At 41.5% G+C, this 22,140-nt stretch overlaps 2 protein-coding genes across 2 annotated transcripts; one reads left to right on the top strand and one right to left on the bottom strand.

Annotated features, from left to right (window-relative positions):
• Positions 1 to 2,920: 2,920 nt before the first annotated feature.
• On the bottom strand, positions 2,921 to 4,533 carry LOC134215082 (major royal jelly protein 5-like). Its single transcript, XM_062694332.1, has 3 exons — positions 4,165 to 4,533; positions 3,275 to 4,094; positions 2,921 to 3,217 (listed from the first exon to the last, which is right to left on the bottom strand). Exons 2-3 carry the CDS (start codon positions 4,092 to 4,094, stop codon positions 2,922 to 2,924), a joined length of 1,116 nt encoding a protein of 371 aa, XP_062550316.1. The 5' UTR covers positions 4,165 to 4,533; the 3' UTR covers position 2,921.
• Positions 4,534 to 5,806: 1,273 nt separating this feature from the next.
• LOC134210824 (uncharacterized) lies at positions 5,807 to 22,133 on the top strand. Its single transcript, XM_062687132.1, has 3 exons — positions 5,807 to 6,201; positions 13,771 to 14,382; positions 21,993 to 22,133. The coding sequence occupies exons 1-3, from the start codon at positions 5,815 to 5,817 to the stop codon at positions 22,131 to 22,133; spliced, it is 1,140 nt and encodes a 379-aa protein (XP_062543116.1). The 5' UTR covers positions 5,807 to 5,814.
• The last annotated feature ends 7 nt before the right edge of the window (positions 22,134 to 22,140 follow it).

Below are 22,140 nucleotides of genomic sequence, written 5' to 3'. Positions count from 1 at the left end.
GGCTGAACACAATAATCAAAGTACATACTATTCCCGCACCACGGCGTAACCAATTGCCCGCCAGCAACGAGCAACGGCAAATGCTGGGTGAAGCGTACCATTGGTACTTCGCCTACCTGAAGGAATAAAATAGACCCCATCTTACGGTTAATTAGCAACTCCTATCCCTACCTCCTCGTGGAGCTGGGCGGGAAACGAGTAACCTTAGGGAAGATCGGGTAACTTACCCCGGTGGGAACTATGGTCGTATGCTGACAGGGAATGGGGTTTTTTTCCTCTCCAGAGGTGCAAATCTTACTGAGCATCTGTTCTCCACGTTAGTAGCGGCTCACAACAGCGTCTGTTTTCCATGTTAGGGGCGACTGATCATCGTCTGAGTGCCAGCGAGGGACTCTAAGTGAAACTGTGCATCATGCCCACCGAAAATAAGCAGCATTGGTCCCCCGGAAATTTAGGGGGTGTGGTGTCAGGCCAGCAAGCCAACCTTTAAAAAAAACTCACGCAACGAACAATCAACAAGAGAGTACGTACCGGAACCATCGGCGAAGACCACTGCGACGAAAAGGGACTAGTGATTGGAAACTCGATTCGTGGAACTGCAATTCTCTCAACTTCATCGGGTGCACACGCATACTCGCCGATGTGCTCAAGGACCGTGGACTCGGCATCGTAGCGCTGCAGGAGGTTTGTTGGAAGGGATCAATGGTGCGAACGTTTAGAGGTAATCATACCATCTACCAGAGCTGCGGCAACACACACGAGCTGGGAACATCTTTCATAGTGATGGGCGATATGCAAAGGCGTGTGATCGGGTGGTGGCCGATCAATGAGAGAATGTGCAGGTTGAGAATCAAAGGCCGATTCTTCAAATTCAGCATAATCAACGTCCACAGCCCACACTCCGGAAGCACTGATGATGATAAGGACGCATACGCGCAGCTGAAACGTGAGTACGACAGCTCATCATAGGCGATTTGAACGCTCAGGTTGGCCTAGAGGAAGAGTTTAGACCGACTATTGACAAGTTCAGCGCTCACCGGCTGACGAACGAACACGGCCTACGACTAAATGATTTCGCCGCCTCCAAGAATATGGCCATTCGCAGTACCTATCACAAATCGCCGCGTACTGATTGATGGACGGCACTTCTCCGACGTTATCGACGTCAGGACATATCGTGGCGCTAACATCAACGTTAAACTGCGCCCAAAACTACCCGTAATCAACAATGTTCGGTACCGATGACCGCCGCGGTACGACCTAGAGCGACTGAAGCAACCAACAGCTAAAGACCAATAAAGCAGCTGGTAAGGATGGTATCGGAGATGAGCTCATCAACATCGGCCCGGAAAAACTGGCCACTTGCTTGCACAAACTGATAGTCAAAATCTGGGAAAGCAAATCCTTCAAAAATACCGTGACTACCAGGTCCCAACGCACCATGTGTTTATTGATTTCAAGGCGGCATACGACAGTATAGACCGCGTAGAGCTATGGAAAATTATGGACGAGAACAGCTTCCCTTCCCTACCACACTGATCAAAGAAACGGTGGATGGTGTGCAAAACTGTGTGAAAATTTCGGGCGAACACTCCAGTTCGTTATAATCGCGCCGGCGACTAAGACAAGGTGATGGACTTTCTTACCTGTTGTTCAACATTGCGCTAGAAGGTGTCATGCGGAGAGCCGGGGTTAGATTTTCAACAGATCCAGTCAATTAATTGTTTCTCGGATGACATGGACATTGTTGGCCGAACATTTGCAAAGGTGGCAGAACTGTACACCCGCCTGAAACGTGAAGCAACAAAAGTTGGATTGGTGGTGAATGCATCGAAGACGAAGTACATGCTAGTGGGCGGAACCGAGCGCGACAGGGCCCGCCTGGGAAGCAGTGTTACGATAGACGGGGATACCTTCGAGGTGGTCGAGGAATTCGTCTACCTTGGATCTTTACTAACGGCTGATAAGACCGGTAGTCCTCTACGGACATGAAACATATATGTTCTATAGACAATGTTCGAGGAGGACTGGTAAGCACTCGGATTATTCGAGAGACGGGTGCTTAGGACCATCTTTGGCGGTGAAGACGGTGTGTGGCGGCGAAGAATGAACCACGAGCTCGCCCAGCTCTACGGCGAACCCAGTATCCAGAAGGTAGCTAAAGTCGGAAGGGTACGATGGGCACGACATGTTGCAAGAATGTCGGACAGCAGCTCTGCAAAGATGGTGTTCACTTTCGATCCGGCAGGTACGAGACGGCGTGGAGCGCAGCGAGCGAGGTGGGCAGACCAGGTGCAAAACGACTTGGCGTGCGTGGGGCGCATTCTAGGATGGAGAAAGGCGGCCTCGAACCATGTACACCCAGGTTTGTTCACGCTGTTGGAATTAATTAATTTCTCGATTAACCAGAACTTTCACAGCTTTATAAATACCCCCTGAATTTTCTTTTAATTTTTAGTGAGTTTTTTCGTGGGGTTAACTTATTGTTTCATTGACGCTGAAGGACTTAAACGACTAAAACCAAACCGTGTAAAAAAACCTGGGTGTATTGTGGCGTCAAATTATCGATTCAGTGTTTATCTGTTTAGATGTAAACTAAATAAATGAAAAATTAAAAAAAAAACATTAAAGTACTGCATATCCCCCAGACATAATACTGGAAGGTATTACCGGGGGAATTGAGGTTGAGGCTTGAGACCCAAGGTAAATTTATTGAGTACGGCCAGTCACGGCTGGAGGATTCCCACACTCCGGCACACTTCCGTGCTGTATGTTGGCAACTAGCATAGCACGTGTGCTGGTAACCCATGTATAAAGCATTCCTTTCTTGTGAAAAAAAATTAGCTCATGAACATAACATGAAAAAAAATTGTTTTACAATATTATGAAATTACTGTAACATAACAAACAATAACTTTATTTTAACTAGTTCCATCTAGCAGAGATATTTGATGCAATGTGCCACATCCAGCCTTCCCTTCCATGTAACCAGGAAAATCTGACTCCAGCAGTAGAAATCGATTGATTTCATGGTCTGGGAACACATCCGTTGCGTACAGTCCATCGCTGCTTTTGAAGACCAGTTTGAAGTTGGTCTTTTTCAGACACTGTTTAGTATCCCAAAAGTAAACGTTACTGTCACCTTCCTCCCTGAAAAATACACCCGTTGCGCCATCCGGGCCGATGTAGATGTAAGACCCTGGCTTTTCTCCAATATCTGAAAAAATTCAAATTCTATAAAGATACAAACCAAGGCGGCACTGTTAAAAATTACCTTCTATGTTACCACCATGACCCTTTCGTAAGTGATCAGTTCGTATAGCAAACATATGTTGTCCACCAAGATAGGTGAAATAGAGTTTCGTTCCATCTTTGTGATACGATAAGAAAATGTAAAGCACATCTCGGAAGCGACAACCATGATGGACAGCCTTCGGCAGAACCACGCGATAGCCACGACCCCCAGACACATCGTAGATAATAACTGCATTATTTCCAGCATCGCTAATGTACACGAAGCATTGACCGCCTTTTAGGCATTCAACCTGCATGTACTGCAGGCGAGACTTTTCTGTCACGTATCGACTTAGGTTGATGGTCTTCATCTTTTTGCCCGATTTAACCTCATATACTACTACCTTTGCAAGACATTTTTGAACTGGACTTCGTAATGCGTTAAGAATTCCATTATCCAAGACCCACACATAATCACCAGTTGCGTAGATATCGATTACTGACTGTAGCGAATTACAGTTGTTCTCTTCCTGCTCAGTCCAACAAGGGAACGGTTCAAACTTCACGTCGCACCCCTTCTTCGTAGCGTAGATTTGTCCCAGGGTTATCGGGATACTATTTTGGTATCGAGGCATCGCACAAAGGGTCTTATCTCCACATCGTGCACAAGCCATTGCGATGATATCCTTAGGAGTGTACTTTGCAGCAGCCTTAACCAGTCGTTTTGTTGTTGGACATGGCCACTGGATGCGGCCACCCTCCCAAGTGTATATAGCATTTGAGTTATTTGAGAACGCCGAAACATTGGCCACTGTTAGCAGCGTAATTGCACCCAACACCCGAATGATGTCACCTCGCATCTGCAGAATTCAGTAGAAACAGGGCGATAATCTTCAATTCAGTTGATTAGCTTGTATAACGGATACTTACCCTTGTGCGCGGGTCTCAAACAGCAACAACGAATGCGCTTCGGATGGAACTGTTTAATATATTTTGCAATTTGAAGCTTTTATAACCTGTCGCAGAATAAATGTGAAGCTACCAAGTACATAAATGTTTATTTCTTGAGAACATTCATCAATGCCAAAACATGCAGTTACAAAGTGAGACGCTATAGCATAGCAACCTACAATAAACCGTCATAGCTGGTAGCGTGAGAAACGTTTTGCAAACAAGTTCCTCTCGAGAAACTTTCTTTCCGATGACCGGAACACGTGCGAACTCAATGTTAGACAAATACGTGCTTGAATGCAATATTTTGCGTAAAAAAGCGGATATGTTTTTGTCCTTCTTGGCATTACGCAATCAATTACGTTTGTATTGCGTCATAACCGGAATGGTCGACTAGCGAAATTAGATTGGAAATGTCCACAAACTACACGCTAACCTTCATATACTAAGTGACTGAGTGAAATTGTACTGTCCTCTCTTTCTTTCCCACGGAAATTTTACTTAATTTCCGTCAAAAGCAGGACTACTTAAAAACTATGAGAAATCCTGCTTGTGACGGAAATCGAGTCAAATTTCCGTAGGAAAAAAGACGGCAATACAATTTTACTCAATCAATGTTGGAGTGTATATGGCCGTATACTCAATCAAGTTCAAAATCGTAGTGTTGTTTGAGCATATTTTGCATCATTTACATTAGAATATTACTATTACTAGAAATTTACCCAAACAACACTTCTTTGGAATTATTAACACTTCGCCGAATAAACTCAAATCTTATTGGTGTTCTAAGTAAGTATTCAGTTTTGAAAAAACTACATTTCAATATAGAAACTCAATTTAGCGAAATTAATCGACAAGAATATGCAACTTGATTCCTGAATGATCCTATAAAAAGTTTGCAATGCAGTGGAAGTATAGCCTTAAGCCAGTAGTATATGGATTTGCACGGTTAATCATAACGATAAGTATTTGTCAAGTGCGTTCAGTCACCTAGCCGGCTGTTTAAATATCGATTTGGCATGCAGACTTGACAAATATTTGTCATTATGACAAAAAATAAACTGATAGCCTTACACCCTTACAGGTTTGTAGTACTGGAAAGGAAAAAATCTGCTGAAAGGTGTAAGGCTGAAATTGGAAAATTGTCTAGTGACATACTAAAAAAATATCTAGTTAGCTTGAGTGTTATAAAGTTTGACCTAATCATCACCATGTTCACATAAAGGTGATTTATTCGGGGGCTTTCCTTAGCTTGGCGGTAAGATACCCGACTACAAAGAAAGACCATGCGAGAATGATAAGATGACTTAGAAACCTCATAGTTAATAACTGTGGAAGAACTTACTGAACATTTAAGCTGCGAGATGGCAATGTCCCAATAGGTAGTGTAAAGTCAACAAAGACGAAGAAGGCGTTTTTGGATAAAAACAAGAGCCACAAGAAAGCATGCTTCTACATACTTGTTATCCAAACAACGGCCGGAGATGTTAAACAACAGAGCTTATAAAGTCAACGATGTTACCAACCCTTCGTCTAGTTGTTTAACACCAGTCGATGCCAGTTTGAGTGGCATGCACGTGCGCAGTGAACTAGTGATCGAAGCAACTATATATAGTATACATTAGTAAAATGTGGTTTCAAATATTTTTCGGAAGCCTGTTGGTTGTGCTTTGTGTTGCCGAACCCAGACCGTGCGATTACATTGACAGAATCTTTAGAATAAACGGAAATTCGATTGACTTTCCTTGTGAGTCTACTAAAAACATTTTTGTTAGTACCGAACGATATAAACCTAGCAGTATCATACCGATGCGTTTTCAAATCGACGGTGACCACGATCGGTGTTTTGTGGTTATGAACCGACTACGAAGTGGGAACCCAGTAACATTGGGAGTGATTGATATGACCCGATCAAGTTGCTATGCACACATTAAGCCGTATCCATGTTGGTCGTATCAAGAAGAAGGGAATTGTAACGCGTTTCAATCGGTAGTGGACATTACCATTGATATCAAAGTAAGTATACCCAAGCTATTGCACATTCAAATTGAAATATGTGTAGTGTGCCTTACATTAAGATCCTATAGAAAATATGCTCATTATCTAAGATCACCAGAAGTGCGGCCACATTCCGAGATGTGGATAGAACAAAAATCGTTTATCAAATAGGAGAAGGGACGAGTTAGGCAAAACCAACTAATTATCACACATTATCACTACTCAAAATATTTTTTCTTCATTAAAACTATGTTTGGCAACATTGAGGTGATGAAAAGGTCCTTACACACAATACGGCTTCATGTATCTCATGTAGTCTATCATGTTTCCCTTGATAATAAATTTATCGTAGATTACAAGTTGTGAAAAGCTCTTTATTGGTACCGTAATCCAGGGGAAAATTGATAATTCTTTTAATTGTTTTGTAAATATTTCCCCCCTAAGGGAAATTATAGCTTTTTTCATATTTTTTAAACGAGTACTGCTACATCTAGAACGTATAAGGTTGTTGTTCTTGATCATTTGATAATTTTATACTTATTTTAAAAATGTTTTTTGTCGAGTTTTTTTTTATTTTCCAATTTGGGGTAACTTTGATCAATTATTTATCTATAAAAAAAGCGTAAGCAAACGCCTTAAGGTAAGCAAATTGGAATCTCTTACGCTGAAGCGATGTGCATCGATTGTTTCGAGAAAAATATCATCACCGCTAGTGGAATTATCTGGTTTTTTTAACAATATATAACACAATTTCGAATCAAAAACTATGGATTGGAAAACTAAATTGCTTATCACATTACTATAGGTACGAGTTGGAAACTTGGAACATGGAATTGTAAGTCGCTAGGTTTCGCAGGTTGCGACAGGACGATCTACGATGAATTACATCCCCGCAACTTCGACGTCGTGGCGCTGCAGGAGATTTGCTGGACAGGACAGAAAGTGTGGAAAAGCGGGCATCGAGCGGCTACCTTCTACCAAAGCTGTGGCACCACCAACGAGCTGGGAACCGGCTTCATAGTGCTGGGTAAGATGCGCCAACGCGTGATTGGGTGGCAGCCAATCAACGCAAGGATGTGCAAGCTGAGGATTAAAGGCCGTTTCTTCAACTATAGCATCATCAACGTGCACTGCCCACACGAAGCACAGCTGGAGCAGACATACGATGGATGCCCACTGCGGGACGTCAAAATCGTCATCGGTGACATGAATACACAGGTAGGAAGGGAGGAAATGTATAGACCGGTTATCGGACCGGATAGTCTGCACACCGTATCGAAAGACAACGGCCAACGATGCATAAAATTCGCAGCCTCCCGCGGAATGGTAGTCCGAAGCACCTTCTTTCCCCGCAAGGCCACATGGAGATCACCTAACCAAGAAACGGAAAACCAAATCGACCACGTTCTAATCGACGGTAAATTCTTCTCCGACATCACGAACGTCCGCACTTACCGCAGTGCGAATATTGAATCCGACCACTACCTCGTTGCAGTATGCCTGCGCTCAAAACTCTCGACGGTGTACAACACGCGTCGAAGTCGGACGCCGCGGCTTAACATTGGGCAGCTACAAGACGGTAGACTAGCCCAAGAACACGCGCAGCAGCTGGAAGTGTCACTTCAAACGGAAGAGCAGCTTGGCGCAGCGTCTCTTGAAGATGGCTGGAGAGATATTCGATCCGCCATTGGTAGCACCGCAACCGCTGCACTTGGCACGGTGCCCCCGGATCAGAGAAACGACTGGTATGACGGCGAATGTGAGCAGTTAGTGGAAGAGACGAATGCAGCATGGGCGAGATTGCTGCAACACCACACGAGGGCGAACGAGGCACGATATAAACAGGCGCGGAACAGACAAAACTCGATTTTCCGGAGGAAAAAGCGCCAGCAGGAAGATCGAGACCGTGAAGAGACGGAGCAACTGTACCGCGCTAATAACACACGAAAGTACTATGAGAAGTTAAACCGTTCACGTAAGGGCCACGTGCCACAGCCTGATATGTGCAAGGACATAAACGGGATCCTTCTTACGAACGAGCGTGAGGTGATCCAAAGGTGGCGGCAGCACTACGAAGAACACCTGAATGGCGATGTGGCAGACGAAGATGGTGGTATGGTGATGGACCTGGGAGAACCCGCGCAAGACATAATTTTACCGGCTCCGGATCTCCAGGAAATCCAGGAGGAGATTGGCCGGCTGAAGAACAACAAAGCCCCTGGGGTTGATCAACTACCAGGAGAGCTATTTAAACACGGTGGTGAGGCACTGGCTAGAGCGCTGCACTGGGTCATTACCAAGATTTGGGAGGAGGAAGTTTTGCCGCAGGAGTGGATGGAAGGTGTTGTGTGTCCCATCTACAAAAAGGGCGATAAGCTGTAGCAACTATCGCGCAATCACATTGCTGAACGCCGCCTACAAGGTACTCTCCCAAATTTTATGCCGTCGACTAGCACCAACTGCAAGGGAGTTCGTGGGGCAGTACCAGGCGGGTTTTATGGGCGAACGCTCCACCACGGACCAGGTGTTCGCCATTCGCCAAGTACTGCCGCGAATACAACGTGCCCACACATCATCTATTCATCAACTTCAAAGCCGCATATGATACAATCGATCGGGACCAGCTATGGATGCTAATGCACGAACACGGATTTCCGGATAAACTGACACGGTTGATCAAAGCGACGATGGAGCGGGTGATGTGTGTAGTTCGAGTTTCAGGGGCATTCTCGAGTCCCTTGGAAACCCGCAGAGGGTTACGGCAAGGTGATGGTCTTTCGTGTCTGCTATTCAACATCGCTTTGGAAGGGGTAATACGAAGAGCAGGGATTAACACGAGTGGTACAATTTTCAATAAGTCCGTCCAGCTATTTGGCTTCGCCGACGACATAGATATTATGGCACGTAACTTTGAGAAGATGGAGGAAGCCTACATCAGACTGAAGAGGGAAGCTAAGCGGATTGGACTAGTCATCAACACGTCGAAGACAAAGTACATGATAGGAAGAGGGTGACTGCCGCGTTTTGCTGGGATCCTTTGACGATCGCAAACATCTTCTTCAGTATTTACCTGAGAAGCGGCATAAACTCTTCACATACGACGACAAAACTGAGCGATTGTTCAAAGTCGTCTTGATTAATCACTGGATGATATTAAAATTGAAATTTCTCAATTACTTGAATTTTCACCAGTCCAAGTAATCTGGTAATCTGGTAATCTGGTAATATCAACGCACCCTCTGACCATAGCCTATCTGCGTTGTATTTAAATACCGCTGAGCGATACGTCTACTGGGCAACACGTCCGGTGTGCACTGCACTAAGATCTCCTTAGATGCAACCGGACCGAGATCTTACTTAAGGCTCCGAAGGGTCCCGTTTCGCTGTGATATGTTGCCATAAAATAGTAAGTTATGCACTTGCTTTTCTAATCTACGGGAATATTTAAATTTACTAATGATATTGATTATTCACGATGTATCTAAATATGTGGCAAGTCAATTCATTCGCCGATCAGATTAGAACGAGCTCAGTGCAATTAAAATATAAACGCAATACTTATCTGCAATCCACAGAGGATGTTGGGATTGTCCTTGAAGTAATCTCGTTGTGAACACAGACTTCCTGTATTGACGGTGGTTGTAGGTAGTATTAGTTATGAATACCACTGCTGATACCGGAGTTATGTGATTTTCTTGAAGTCTTGAAGTCTTCTTCATCATTGGTCGTCTGGAAAGAGGTAGATAAAAGAGTTGGGCCGCTTTCACTCGCCAGCCCGCAAAACATTAGTAAGTAATTAATCTTACTACAAAGATAAAAATACAGTTCTTATAATTCTGCCTTATTAATGGTTATCACACATGCATATCTGCTATTTAACCTAACTAAAAACGTATCCTCAATACTTAATAAAATAAAAAGATAACTATATATAGTTTCTATTATTGTCCATACATACCTACTATTCAATCTAGGATTCCAAATCGGATAATTAATTCATTTCTCAACCAAAAGATAATCCTCAACGCTTTGGCTGTCAATAGTCCTCACAATATGAACCCTGAAGTTTATAACTTGTTCAATCCCACATCCATCTATATTAAAACTCAATCCTAACTGCCCCGAAACCGCCCTCAACACACAACCGCCCCGAGCACAGCCACTACATGCGACCCACAGGACCCCAATCAAGGACGGCCCACACTATATACCATTACAACGCAGAGCCTACACCCTCTCCTGGGCTGTGTGACGCTGAAAACATGCTCCTAACATTTGATGCCTAAAAAAACAAAAATAATTAAAATAATTACACTAAATCTTACACTCTGAGCGATCCCGGCTGACATCCGCGTTAAACAATGTGTTCCATGAGTGCTGATCACTCATAATAATGCACCGAATCGGGGAAAAATGCAATGTAACGCAGAGTTTAAACCCTTTCTTGCGCTAAGTAAATGCTGAAAACCTAACTTTTAGAAATTTGATTCGTAGAAACAAATTACCTATACTGAAATTGTTGCGTGGCAAAATAAATTATACTTTTAGCTAATTTAGTTAAACCCTGACTACCCCACATTATACTGGCCCGTTTGGAGTCATCCAGTGGCACTTGGTCTTAACATTCGTTTTCTTTTTAAATTCTACAACATTTCATCACGCGCTTACCCCCCATATTAGTCATATGTACAACGAATGCTTGACTATTACTATACTAAGTATAGTAAAAGACCGGAAGTAATCATGGGGCCAGCCACCACCTTGAATTTTCACCAGTCCAAGTAATAAAGATTAAAAATAAATCTCGCTCTGGTACTTCCCAGAGGAGTATTTCTCAAGAATTTTACTTAAACAAAAGTGCCAATTGTGGGGGCAATCATAAATTCATTTTCTGGGAATGCCCTTCACGCAAAAAAAATTTGAATTCCCGTGCAAAATTGATGACGGGAAATTCCAATAGGATCCCAGATTCGTCGGGTAAACATATTTCAAAGGCTCAAATTCGCAATCATTTGCCGGTCGAGCAATGCATACCCACCACAATCAACGAACAAATTTTGCTCCATACCTCTCACCGAGTAACGAGCAGTTCGTCGAATTCTAATTTTTCAAACACGCCCACCTATGCAAGCATCGCTGCAGGCAGGCAAAATTTCATTTACCGACGAAGAATGATTTTCATACCCATTCTTCAAAGTTTTAATAAATCCAAATAATTCTTTGAAAATTTTAAATTGGAGTGCTCGCTCTTTAAGGTGATTATAGAATGAAGCCCGTGGTGAATTTCAAATTCACCACACGTTTATCAACATACATTTCCAAAACCCCAAATTTGGCGTAATAGTTTTCATGCTGTGCCGAAATTCAAATTATGATTGTTCAACATAACTAAGCAAACGATCTACCATTATTACAGCCCCATACGGCATACGCGTTATGGTTCTTTCATCTCGTGCTCTTGAAAAAAATATTGGAAAAGCACGTGGTTTTCAAAATGGCCGATTTCTGGCTTCATTTTATAATCACCTTAAAGGGTAAGGGAGGTGAATCATTCAACTTCCTATCAGTTCGTAATGTGCACATTGCCATTATAACTGAAACATATTTAAAACCTGTTTTTTTCATCAAAAGAGATCCAAATTATTTTATTTACCGAAATGATCGTCTTGACAGCGGCTGTTGTGGGGTCGCCATTATCATTAATAGATGTATCAAACATAAATTACATTCTTCATTTGAAACCGAAGTTTTTGAAACCTTGGGAGTTTCTGTTGAAACAAATTTTGGACAATTCTCTTTTATTGCTGCCTACTTGCCTTTCCAATGCAATGGGCAGCAACATAATTTGTTGAGAGCTGATCTTCAAATTCTAACTCGCAACAAATCCAAATTTTTCATAATTGGTGACTTCGATGCCAAACACCGTTCATGGAATAATGCTCAAAGCAATTCCTATGCTAAAATTTAATTGAAGATTGTTCTGCGAGATATTATACTAGGTATTCAATATCCCAAAGGATCAACTTGTTTTTCTTCCAGTCGAAATCATTCTACAATTGATCTAGTTTTAACGCATTCAAGTCAGCTGTGTTGCCAATTGGTAACTCATGCTGACTATGACTCTGATCACCTTCCTGTGACGTTTGAAATCTCACAAGAAGCCATTAACAATCCAATCAGTTCTACTTTTAATTATAATAGAACCACAGATAACAGATACTGAAGCTAGAACAAATTTTATTGAAAATCCTGTGTAAACTTTTGAATTGATATAGGTTGGCCCACTACTGCCATCTACTCAACCACAGATAACAGATATTGAGGCTGGCATCCGATACGTGTGTAAACATCCGCAACCGTTAATTCAAATGTATTTTAAATTGGGACCGCGTTTGGCAATGGATTGGAGATGGCGCAAGGATCATTGTTATTGAAAACGCAGCCCGAATGCGGTTGTCAAATGCATTGGCTGCGTTCGTCAGTTGTTAATCAGCTGCATCCTTATGTACTGCCGCAGTTATTAACCATGGAGCACCTAAACGACTTCGAATTGGCTAATGGCGTTGCACTCCTCGCTCAACGGCGGTCTGATATTGTCAGATTTTCTGGATATGATACACTGCGCGGCGTTTGTAATGTTCCCAAATGGGTACTTGCACAAAACTTCACGCGGCGAATGACTGTCGAAAGGTACGGCCGCGCCAAACGATACACCGCAATGCTATTCACCCATAAGAATCAAGTAAACGGGGTGCAGAAAGCGCGGCGGTACCTTTCATGAAAGGTTCGCCGCGTGCAATTTTGAGAAAATCAGGCAATATACAAAATAAGCTCAACGGCCTTGCCGAGCGCTCCTCTTCGACAGGTTTTTTAGTCATCAACGTCAACAAAACCAAATCGTTGGATGTAAACACGGTGACCCCTTCCTGTTTCACAGTAGCCGGGTAAACAATGGAGAATGTTGAAAGCATCCAATATCTTGGTAGCCAAATGGCGTCAGACGGCGATACCAAGATCGACCTAGGCTCACGGATCAAGAAAGCAAGGGCTGCCTTTGCGCGTTTAAGAAATACCTGGAACAACAGGCAGATAAGTGAGCGCGCCAAAATACAAATTTTCAACTGTGAAATCTATGCGGTTGGTTATACGCTAGCGAAACATGGTGTTTATCATTGGAGAACACTCAACGGTTGCAGGGTGCATGTGTCTTCAACTGTCATAAGACGAGATTTTGTACTTTCCATTTAATTCCACCACGTGTTGTGATCTTGTGATAGTATTTCGATCTCAACTGTGCGAGGGCGTCTTCAGTGTCTTGTACTTAACTCGACTTGAGTGCCGATACTGTGGACTACAATTATATGGATGAGTATTTAACACATTACCGCTTGGGTAACTTGATGAGGGTGTTCACTTTATAATTAGATAAGATCAATAGATACAAAATTGTGATATTGGCAGTTTTGTGGATTCTGGTCAGGATATACACGTTGGGCAGTAATATAATGTTACACAGCATACCATACTAATGTTAATTGTAATACAATAAAACATTATATATGATATTTTTTATATTATTGTCCGCAGAAACATATGTGGGTACTGGACACAGGAATATGCAACTCCTTAGAACAGCCAATCAAACGATGCACCGCGAAAGTGTTGGCATTCGACCTGAATACAGATAAAACCGTCAAAACTGTCGACTTGACCGACATCCTAAAACCCCACTCTAGACCGCAATATCTCGTTACGGACTATTCGCCCGCCGGATTCCCGTACGTGTATATCAGTGACGCTGCAGGAGCCATCATCGTACTGGATATTCATCATAAAAAAATGTACAGAGTAGTGCTACCTCGCGCCATTTCTGCCGGTTGTGGAGAATCAGACGTCCTCTATTTGCTGCTCGTCCGTAGACCTAAGAATCAAAACATGGTCATTTTCTCGTACCTGTGCGGAAATAAAGTGTACGGCATTACGTCGGAATGCCTACGCACTGGAAAGGGTTCCAGTGCAATCGTTGAGCTCGGCAGCAAGACACGGCATTCCGTCCTACTCGGAACTGACGGAAGCAACAATGTGATACTGCGATATCGAAGCGAGAGTGAGCTCTACAAGTGGAATTCTGATCAACCGTACAGGGAGTGCAATTTTGAGTTGGTACAACTTGCAGAGGAGTGCAGGCTGAGCACGCATGTAAGTCAAATTTATTCTTCTTGACTTTTTTGGTTGTATTGATCTTGATTTACATAGCAGTTATCCAATCGAAAGCGAATTATGATTGAACAGATTTTTTCAACTTTAATTTAAACATAAGCTAGTTCTTCACTTACAGCAATAATCAGGCATACATAAATTAAGGGCTTTCTCAATGAAAGACCGTTTTTAAAAAAGGTTACGACAAGACTAACTTTATTTTTCTCTATTCAATTTGAAGAAACCTATCTAACCTACTCAGCAATTTGCCCTGTGGCCCAGATCAGGTGATCGGGGTCCGAAGTCCGTTGGTCGTCGTTGCTGTCCGTGCTGCGTCAGCTGTCTGGGTGCTTCACGATGCATCCATGGTGTCGTGTTCCATTACTGCTAACGTCTGCAGCTTCGTCCCGTGGGAAAGGGTGTTGGAGTCCGTGTGTCCTGTTCGTTAACTACTCTTCCTCAAGATTGGATCGTCCCGATACAATTTCGATTCGATCTGTCGTTCCTGGGTTGCTAGGCGTCTCTATGTTGATGGTTACGCTAGATTCGTCTGAAAGTGTTTTCCTCTTGCACCAAATGTAGATGATGATGCAGATGCCTAAAAGTATACAAATGGAGAATAACCCCAAACTTGTGGTTGTTTGGAGCGAATGTCTATTTCTGATGATTTGAAGTTCCACTCGGTTCTCGATGTGTAGTTTTCTCAACTCCTTGAGATCTATGGTTGCTTCGAAGTTTGCTTGCTCGATTTTTACTCCATCCATCGGTATTATAGTTGGTAGTACAGATGAAAACCCGGTGGTGGTGAAGTTTTTTCCATCTAATTCGATACTACAGTTTGAGAAAAATATTAGTGTTGTTCCTAACAGTTTTCTGTTATTTTGCAGGCAGTCAGATCTGAGCGTGACTGATGCATTTTTGACTAAGACATGATTATCTGTCAGTCTCGTAGCGTGGGTAAAAATCGTGTAATTAGTGAAGACGCATCTTCCGTGAAATCCTCGGATGACTTTTGAAAAACATTCGTCGTCGGAGATGTCTTCGAGTTTATCTTCTTCGCATATGGTGAATTCTCCGGTGGTTTCACAACCATCTTTGATGAAATAAGTCTGGTTCTCGTGAATTATTGCATGATTCCAGGGTAGCTTAATAACTCGACCGTTGATAGGGAGTGGTTCCAATAGTAGATTGTTGAAATATAGGGATGAGATTTGAGGGACTCCGATTATGAAGTAGAGAATCGGACCTTTGAAGATAGCACGGATGTCGAGATAATCGTAGACCTGATCAGGGTTCAAAATGGTTAAGTTCTGTTCTTCTAATCTGTCTACAATAAATTTAGTTTCTTCTGATTCTAAAAAGTTCTTAGAAATAACATGGATTTTTGCCAACTGGATGACTTCAAAAATAGAATCTAGGTGTTTTTGCAAAAGATCTAGGTGATAGGAAATTTTGAAAGCTTGTCTAATTGCGGTAAAATTCTGGTTTATCAACTTGTTATTAATTAATGATTGTCTAGCTGTTATTATCTGTTTTTTAATAATCTGCTGTTCCTTATTTACTGAGTCTATAATTTTGTTGATACGGTTTTCTAAATGTCTATTAAGTTTTACTTGAATATTATTCTGCCTTACTAAATCTTGGTTCCTGTCCTTTAAATCTCTGATATCATCGTTAATCTGATTCAAATCATTTTCATCTAAATTTCCTGTTATGACTTTTATGGCTGATCCTAGAAAGTTAAAAGCTCCTCGTCTCTGTCGACTGTGGTTTATCGGGATTAGCTTTTATAGGAAACATTGACTTCTTCTAGCTTTGTTCTCAATATAGATGTCAAGTCTTCAAAATCAGTGAAAATTTTAAGTCCATCGACAGCGAGTTCGATGTTATCCAAAAGGGTTTGTACTTGGTTAGGTCAATAGCGTGATATATGCGATGCTGTCCAGTTTTTATGAGTGTGTTGCCAGATTGTATCGCTAATAGTCCAGGGTTTCTGTTTAAGTCGTAAACTTGTATAGTCTGTGATGTCGTCATGGCAATTGTCAGGCAAGTCAGGGTAGTTAGGTGAATCCACATCTGAAATTTGTAAATGAAAAGAATTTTGTGGTGGATTCATTTTCTCCGAATATTATCTTTGTGAATTTCTCGATCAGAATTGTCCATAAATGTTCTTCCATTATCTTGGACGACTGTGACCGAGTGATATCTTTCCTCCCTTTATTCCTGATACCTTGTACTTTATTGTACACTGTATCATCCAACGGTAGGGCTGGTGGTTCTTCTCTGTCTTTATTATGATGCTCCAAGTTCTTCCTTTGCGTAGCCTTCGATTGATTTAAGACCTCTTGAAATAAGTTATTCCTATTTTGTAAAATTGTATTGATATCTAGAGACCTTTCTTCTCCATCTTTTCTGGCATAAAAATTTCCTTTGGCTTTAATTTGGTAGCCGAATGTATAGTGTTATTATAATTTGTACAAGCTATCCGAAACAATTCTTTATCAGTTAAATCAGGATATTCTGGCTTAAGGCATCGATAGATTTCACCTAATGTCGAGTGAAACCTTTCGACCATGCCATTGCTGAGGCTGTGATTTGGAGGAGTGAAATGAATTTGGATATCTAAGTTTTCTAAGAGAGTTCTCATTTCAATTGATCTCATAGCTGGTTCGTTATCGGAGACAATACAGTTGGGAGTACCTATTAAAGAGAAGTATTTTGTTAACCCGTTCCTTACATCGTTGATGTTACGGGATTTTATCGGAATGATGGTACCAAAACGTGAGAATTTGTCTATAAAGGAAAGAAATATATTAGGGTTTTTATAAAATATCTAGATGAACTATTTCTAACGGCTGTTTAGGATTAGGTGTTGATCCTAACTTTATTTTGTACGGGTGTCTTTCGTACTTATTTTTATTACAAATTCGACAAAGCCGAATAAACTGCCGAATTTTAACTTTCATCGCGGGGAAAAATAGCGTTTTGCAATCTGCTGATAATTTTCCCAGATTCCACGATGTCCATTAGTATGCGTTTGCTCTAATATAAGGTTTTGGTCCTCTGGTGTTTTCAAATCAGTGAGGAGTTTCTGGCTAATATGGATCTTGAACGGTTTTCCTCGACTGAAATAGTTTTTGTACACTATTTGAAGTGTTGGAATGACGTTCTCCGGGCAAAATATACAATTGGATCTCTTTACATCCATATATTGTTTAAATAGTTTAATCAGATAGGGAACACCGAATGTTATTTTCGTAATTGTACGTCGAAATATCCGAGGGAATATTTCTTCGTACGTTTCTTCTTCGTTGTTTCCGATTCGTAAGATAATTTGATTGCTGAACCTGTTCAGGGGTTGTTCGGTGCATGGTATGTAGACGGAGTCGTCTGTATCTGCGGAATGTACCGATGATTCGGAATCGTCATCTTCGATAGATTCGCTGTTAGAGGGTTCGTCTACATCATTAGCATTTAGTTCTCTGACCCTAGAGAGACTATCTGCTACAACATTTTGTTTTCCTGGTTTGTATACGATATCGAAGTTAAATTCTTCTAATCGTAGGCGCCAGTGAATAAGCTTCATGGTTTGAATCTTTTCAGATTCAGTCCATAAGTTAACGGTTTATGATCCGTATAAACAGTAAACTTCTGTCCATAAAGGTACCGTCTAAAATATTTGCATGCCCATACAATAGCTAAAAGCTCTTTTTCGATAGCAGAGTAGTTTTCCTCTGATCGATTAAGAGTTCTTGATGCAAAGGCAATAGGTTTATCACTGCCTATTGTGCCTTGTGATAAAACGGCGCCAACTGCGTAGTTGGAGGCGTCAGTTGTCAGGATGAAAGGCTTTTCCAGATCAGGATATTGAAGTATATTGCTGGAGGTTATAATATTCCTACAGCGTTCGAATGCTTCAATAAAATCCTTCGTGTGTTCGACCTTTTCTCCTTTCCTTAGGGTTTGTGTTAGGGGCTTAGCTACTTTCGCGAAATCTCGAATAAATTTCCGATAGTAACCTAGAAGTCCAAGGAATCCTCTGAGTTCCTTTTCATTCTTTGGAATTGGCCAATTTTGGATAATGTCAACTTTATCCGGGTTTGGTTTTACACCATCTCTCGTAACAATATGACCGAGAAAAGCTACTTCACTGTGAAGGAATTCGCTTTTGTCGAGTTGTATTTTCATATTGTATTTTCTTAAGGTATCAAATATTTTCCTTAGATTATCCAGGTGTTCCTTAAGACTGGTGGAAAACACAATGATGTCGTCCATATAGACAAGACATCTTATGCCAATGTGTTCTCTCAACACGTTGTCCATGACGCGTTGAAACGTCGAGGGCGCATTCTTGAGTCCAAATGGCATTCTCAAGAACTCGTAGTGTCCGTTCTCGACACTAAAAGCGGTTTTTTCAATGTCACCTTTTTCAATCTCTATCTGGTGAAAACCAGAAGCTAGATCAAGAGTGGTGAAATACATGGATCTTCCCAATTTGTCCAAAACATCTGTGATGTTTGGAATGGGGTAGCGGTCGTCAATAGTTTTATCGTTCAATTTACGATAATCTATGACAAGTCGCCATTTCTTCTGTCCAGATGCGTCCAACAGGTGAAGTCCATGGACTGTTGGAGTGTCTAATTATGTTTTGATCCAGCATTTTGGAAATCTGCCGCTGCACTTCCTCTCTATGACAGAATGGATAGCGGTACGATTTCGTGTGGATAGGCACATCGTCCTTTGTAACAATTTTATGCTTGATAGCATTTGTAAAAGTAAGTTGTTGACCCTCAACATAAAAAATGTTTTCATAGTCAGCGATTACCTTTAACAAGTTTATTTTCTCCTCCTCGTTCAGGTGGTCAAGTCTCAACTGATCGAAAATAAATTGTCTTGGGAATGAAGGAGCAGCTTCTTCATGGATTGGGTCATTGGCGTAGAAATTATTCAGTTCTACTGCTAATGGGTTGCTGATCAAAATTTTGGTTGGTTCGTTAGAGATATTTGTTACAGTTACATGAACACGGTTGTCCTTGCAAGTGTAAATGCCAGTATGAATAATAATTTGAGGTGAAAGCGGAATATCTTTTTCAAAATAAAACTCACCATCCTTTTCGGCAGTTGGTAGATTGACAACTTTTGTTTCATAAGAGTTTAAATTTATCGTAGTAGAATCGGGGTACTTTCTATGCATATCAACTTTACCTGTAGGGAATTGAAGCTGGTTTTCGGCTGTGAGAATATTAGCCTTCAATGACCGTAATGTCTCATATCCGATGAGACCATCGAAAAAATTATGAAATTCGAAAACGATAAATTTTTGTTTCCATGTACCCTCTATTTGCTCAAAAGGGTTAAATTCCACATATTTATGAGCGATATGATTTCCTCTAATGTTTTTAATTTTTATTGGTTGCGTTTCTCTACATTTATCCCAGTTCACATGCTTAGTACTAATATAGTTACGGTTCGCTCCAGTGTCAACCAGAAATTTTAATGGTCCTTTATTGGTAAAAATTTTAATAAAGGGCAAAAAGTTGTTCACCTTTTCATCATTGATTCCTCGACCAGATGAAAATTTAACTCATCTTCAAGGTTATCAGATGTCTGCTGTTGCTGTTCGGACGCTTCGTCGGGATGAAGCGTGTATGTTTGGTTTGTATCATATGACGCAGATGCATCATAATCATAACTACTGTAGTCAAAACAAAATTGCTCGTTGTAATGGTCCGGTGCACTTTCTTCTATGTTAAAGTTTGGACGGAAGCCGTCTGATCTGGCTCTGTTCGGGAAGTTTTGATTTGGATTCCTGATATGTGCAAATGTGTTGGGTTTTTGAAGAAGGTGGGTTAGCTTTATTAGATGCGTTAAAATATGGGGGTCTTTGCGGAAACATTCTTGGGTAATGAGAATGATTAGGCGAATTATTTGTTGAGCAAAATGGTTTTGGGTTATTTAAATGTTGATCAGAGTTGGGTTGTGCTCGAAAAGCTGGATGCATGGGTGGTTTGAAATTAGGGTTGTATTGTGATTGAAATGGTTTTGGTATGGTATCGGTATGGTGTGCATTATCTGATTGCGGTTTTGGAAAATTTTGAACGTATGAGTAATTGCTTTCTTCTAAGCAATATCTCATCGCATCTTTCAAGGTTTTGGGCTGCTGTGCCCTAATAATAGGTCCAAGAGGTGCTCGTAGTCCGGCGACAAATACCTTTAGTCCTATTTCTTGGTAATATTGTTGCTTTGCTTTTTTTTACATGGGCATCCATCTCGTTAATCATAAGATGATTAATGAGAAGTGATATCAGGTGCGTAACTTTTTCGTAAAAGTCTTGCACGTTTCCTGTTTGATATAACTTGAACAGGTCTCGGGTGAGCGAGACTTCGTCACGTTTATCACTATAATGTGAAATTAAATTGTTTTTAATTTCATCCCAATCTAGCTCGGTTCCATATAGTTCTAACATAGTATCGGCTTCGCCAATAATTTTAGAACGAATGGCTTGGAGCCACACTTCGAATGTTGGGGTGTTACGAACTTTTTCCATTATTGGCATGATGCGATCAACGGATTTAATGAACTGATGCAATTTAAGGGGGTTCCCCTCGAACGGCACAAGGTCTCTTAGTGAGGCTGGTACTTGGAGGCTCTTATGCACTTCCTCTTCGACCGAAAGCACTCTAACATTATTTGATGCTGGTGTGTTCACACACAGCCTGTTTAATTGAGCAGAGATGCGTGCCATCTCTTGCTCTAAGTGTGCAATTTGTTCGTTGCGGGATGGACCAGCGGTTGCACCCGTTTCGAAATCTTCACTTTCTTCACTAATTTGATTCAATCGTTGATACCTAGTTTCTGGCATTTTGTTACTGTATGATCACTATAGATTCACTTCACTATAAAATTTATAATATTAAGCACTATGGTTACGGAGGTAATGTAGGTAGTAGAAGATAGAATAGATTTTTAGAAATGAAAATTGATCACTCACCTTTGAATCGATATTCACTCGATTTCTTGTCCGGTGACCGATAGGGAAGATAGTTGCAGATCCGCTCCGTTTGTTATCCAGTTGTTACCACAAAACTATGATGTCCGTTCACAGTTGCCAACAAGGCGGAAAACACACTTGGTCACTCGCGAAACAGTTCTACTTTTGGGATTCAGTTCCCGAATTTTCTAAACACTTGTCCACAAATCCGCGATATTCACTCGCCGATGGCAAACACTACCGGAACTTAGCGTAAAGAAAATCCGCACGACTGCGCCAATTAAGGGCTTTCTCAATGAAAGACCGTTTTTAAAAAAGGTTACGACAAGACTAACTTTATTTTTCTCTATTCAATTTGAAGAAACCTATCTAACCTACTCAGCAATTTGCCCTGTGGCCCAGATCAGGTGATCGGGGTCCGAAGTCCGTTGGTCGTCGTTGCTGTCCGTGCTGCGTCAGCTGTCTGGGTGCTTCACGATGCATCCATGGTGTCGTGTTCCATTACTGCTAACGTCTGCAGCTTCGTCCCGTGGGAAAGGGTGTTGGAGTCCGTGTGTCCTGTTCGTTAACTCATATACCAATTTGTTACTAACCTATTTTTTTCTCTTCATGATACAGGTTGCACCGGGAGGAAAAGATGACTTAATGTACTCACTGTCATCAAACGTGGCCGACTATCTGAATCACACTTGCGGGGCGGGGGGTGCTTCTGCTCGACTCAAAAACATTTGTAAGGAATGTGAAGACGATTGTTACTAAATTGTGT

The sequence above is a fragment of the Armigeres subalbatus genome, chromosome 2 (assembly GCF_024139115.2).
Source record: "Armigeres subalbatus isolate Guangzhou_Male chromosome 2, GZ_Asu_2, whole genome shotgun sequence".
NCBI classification, from domain to species: domain Eukaryota; kingdom Metazoa; phylum Arthropoda; class Insecta; order Diptera; family Culicidae; genus Armigeres; species Armigeres subalbatus.
This window is presented reverse-complemented; position numbering and strand designations above follow the sequence as displayed.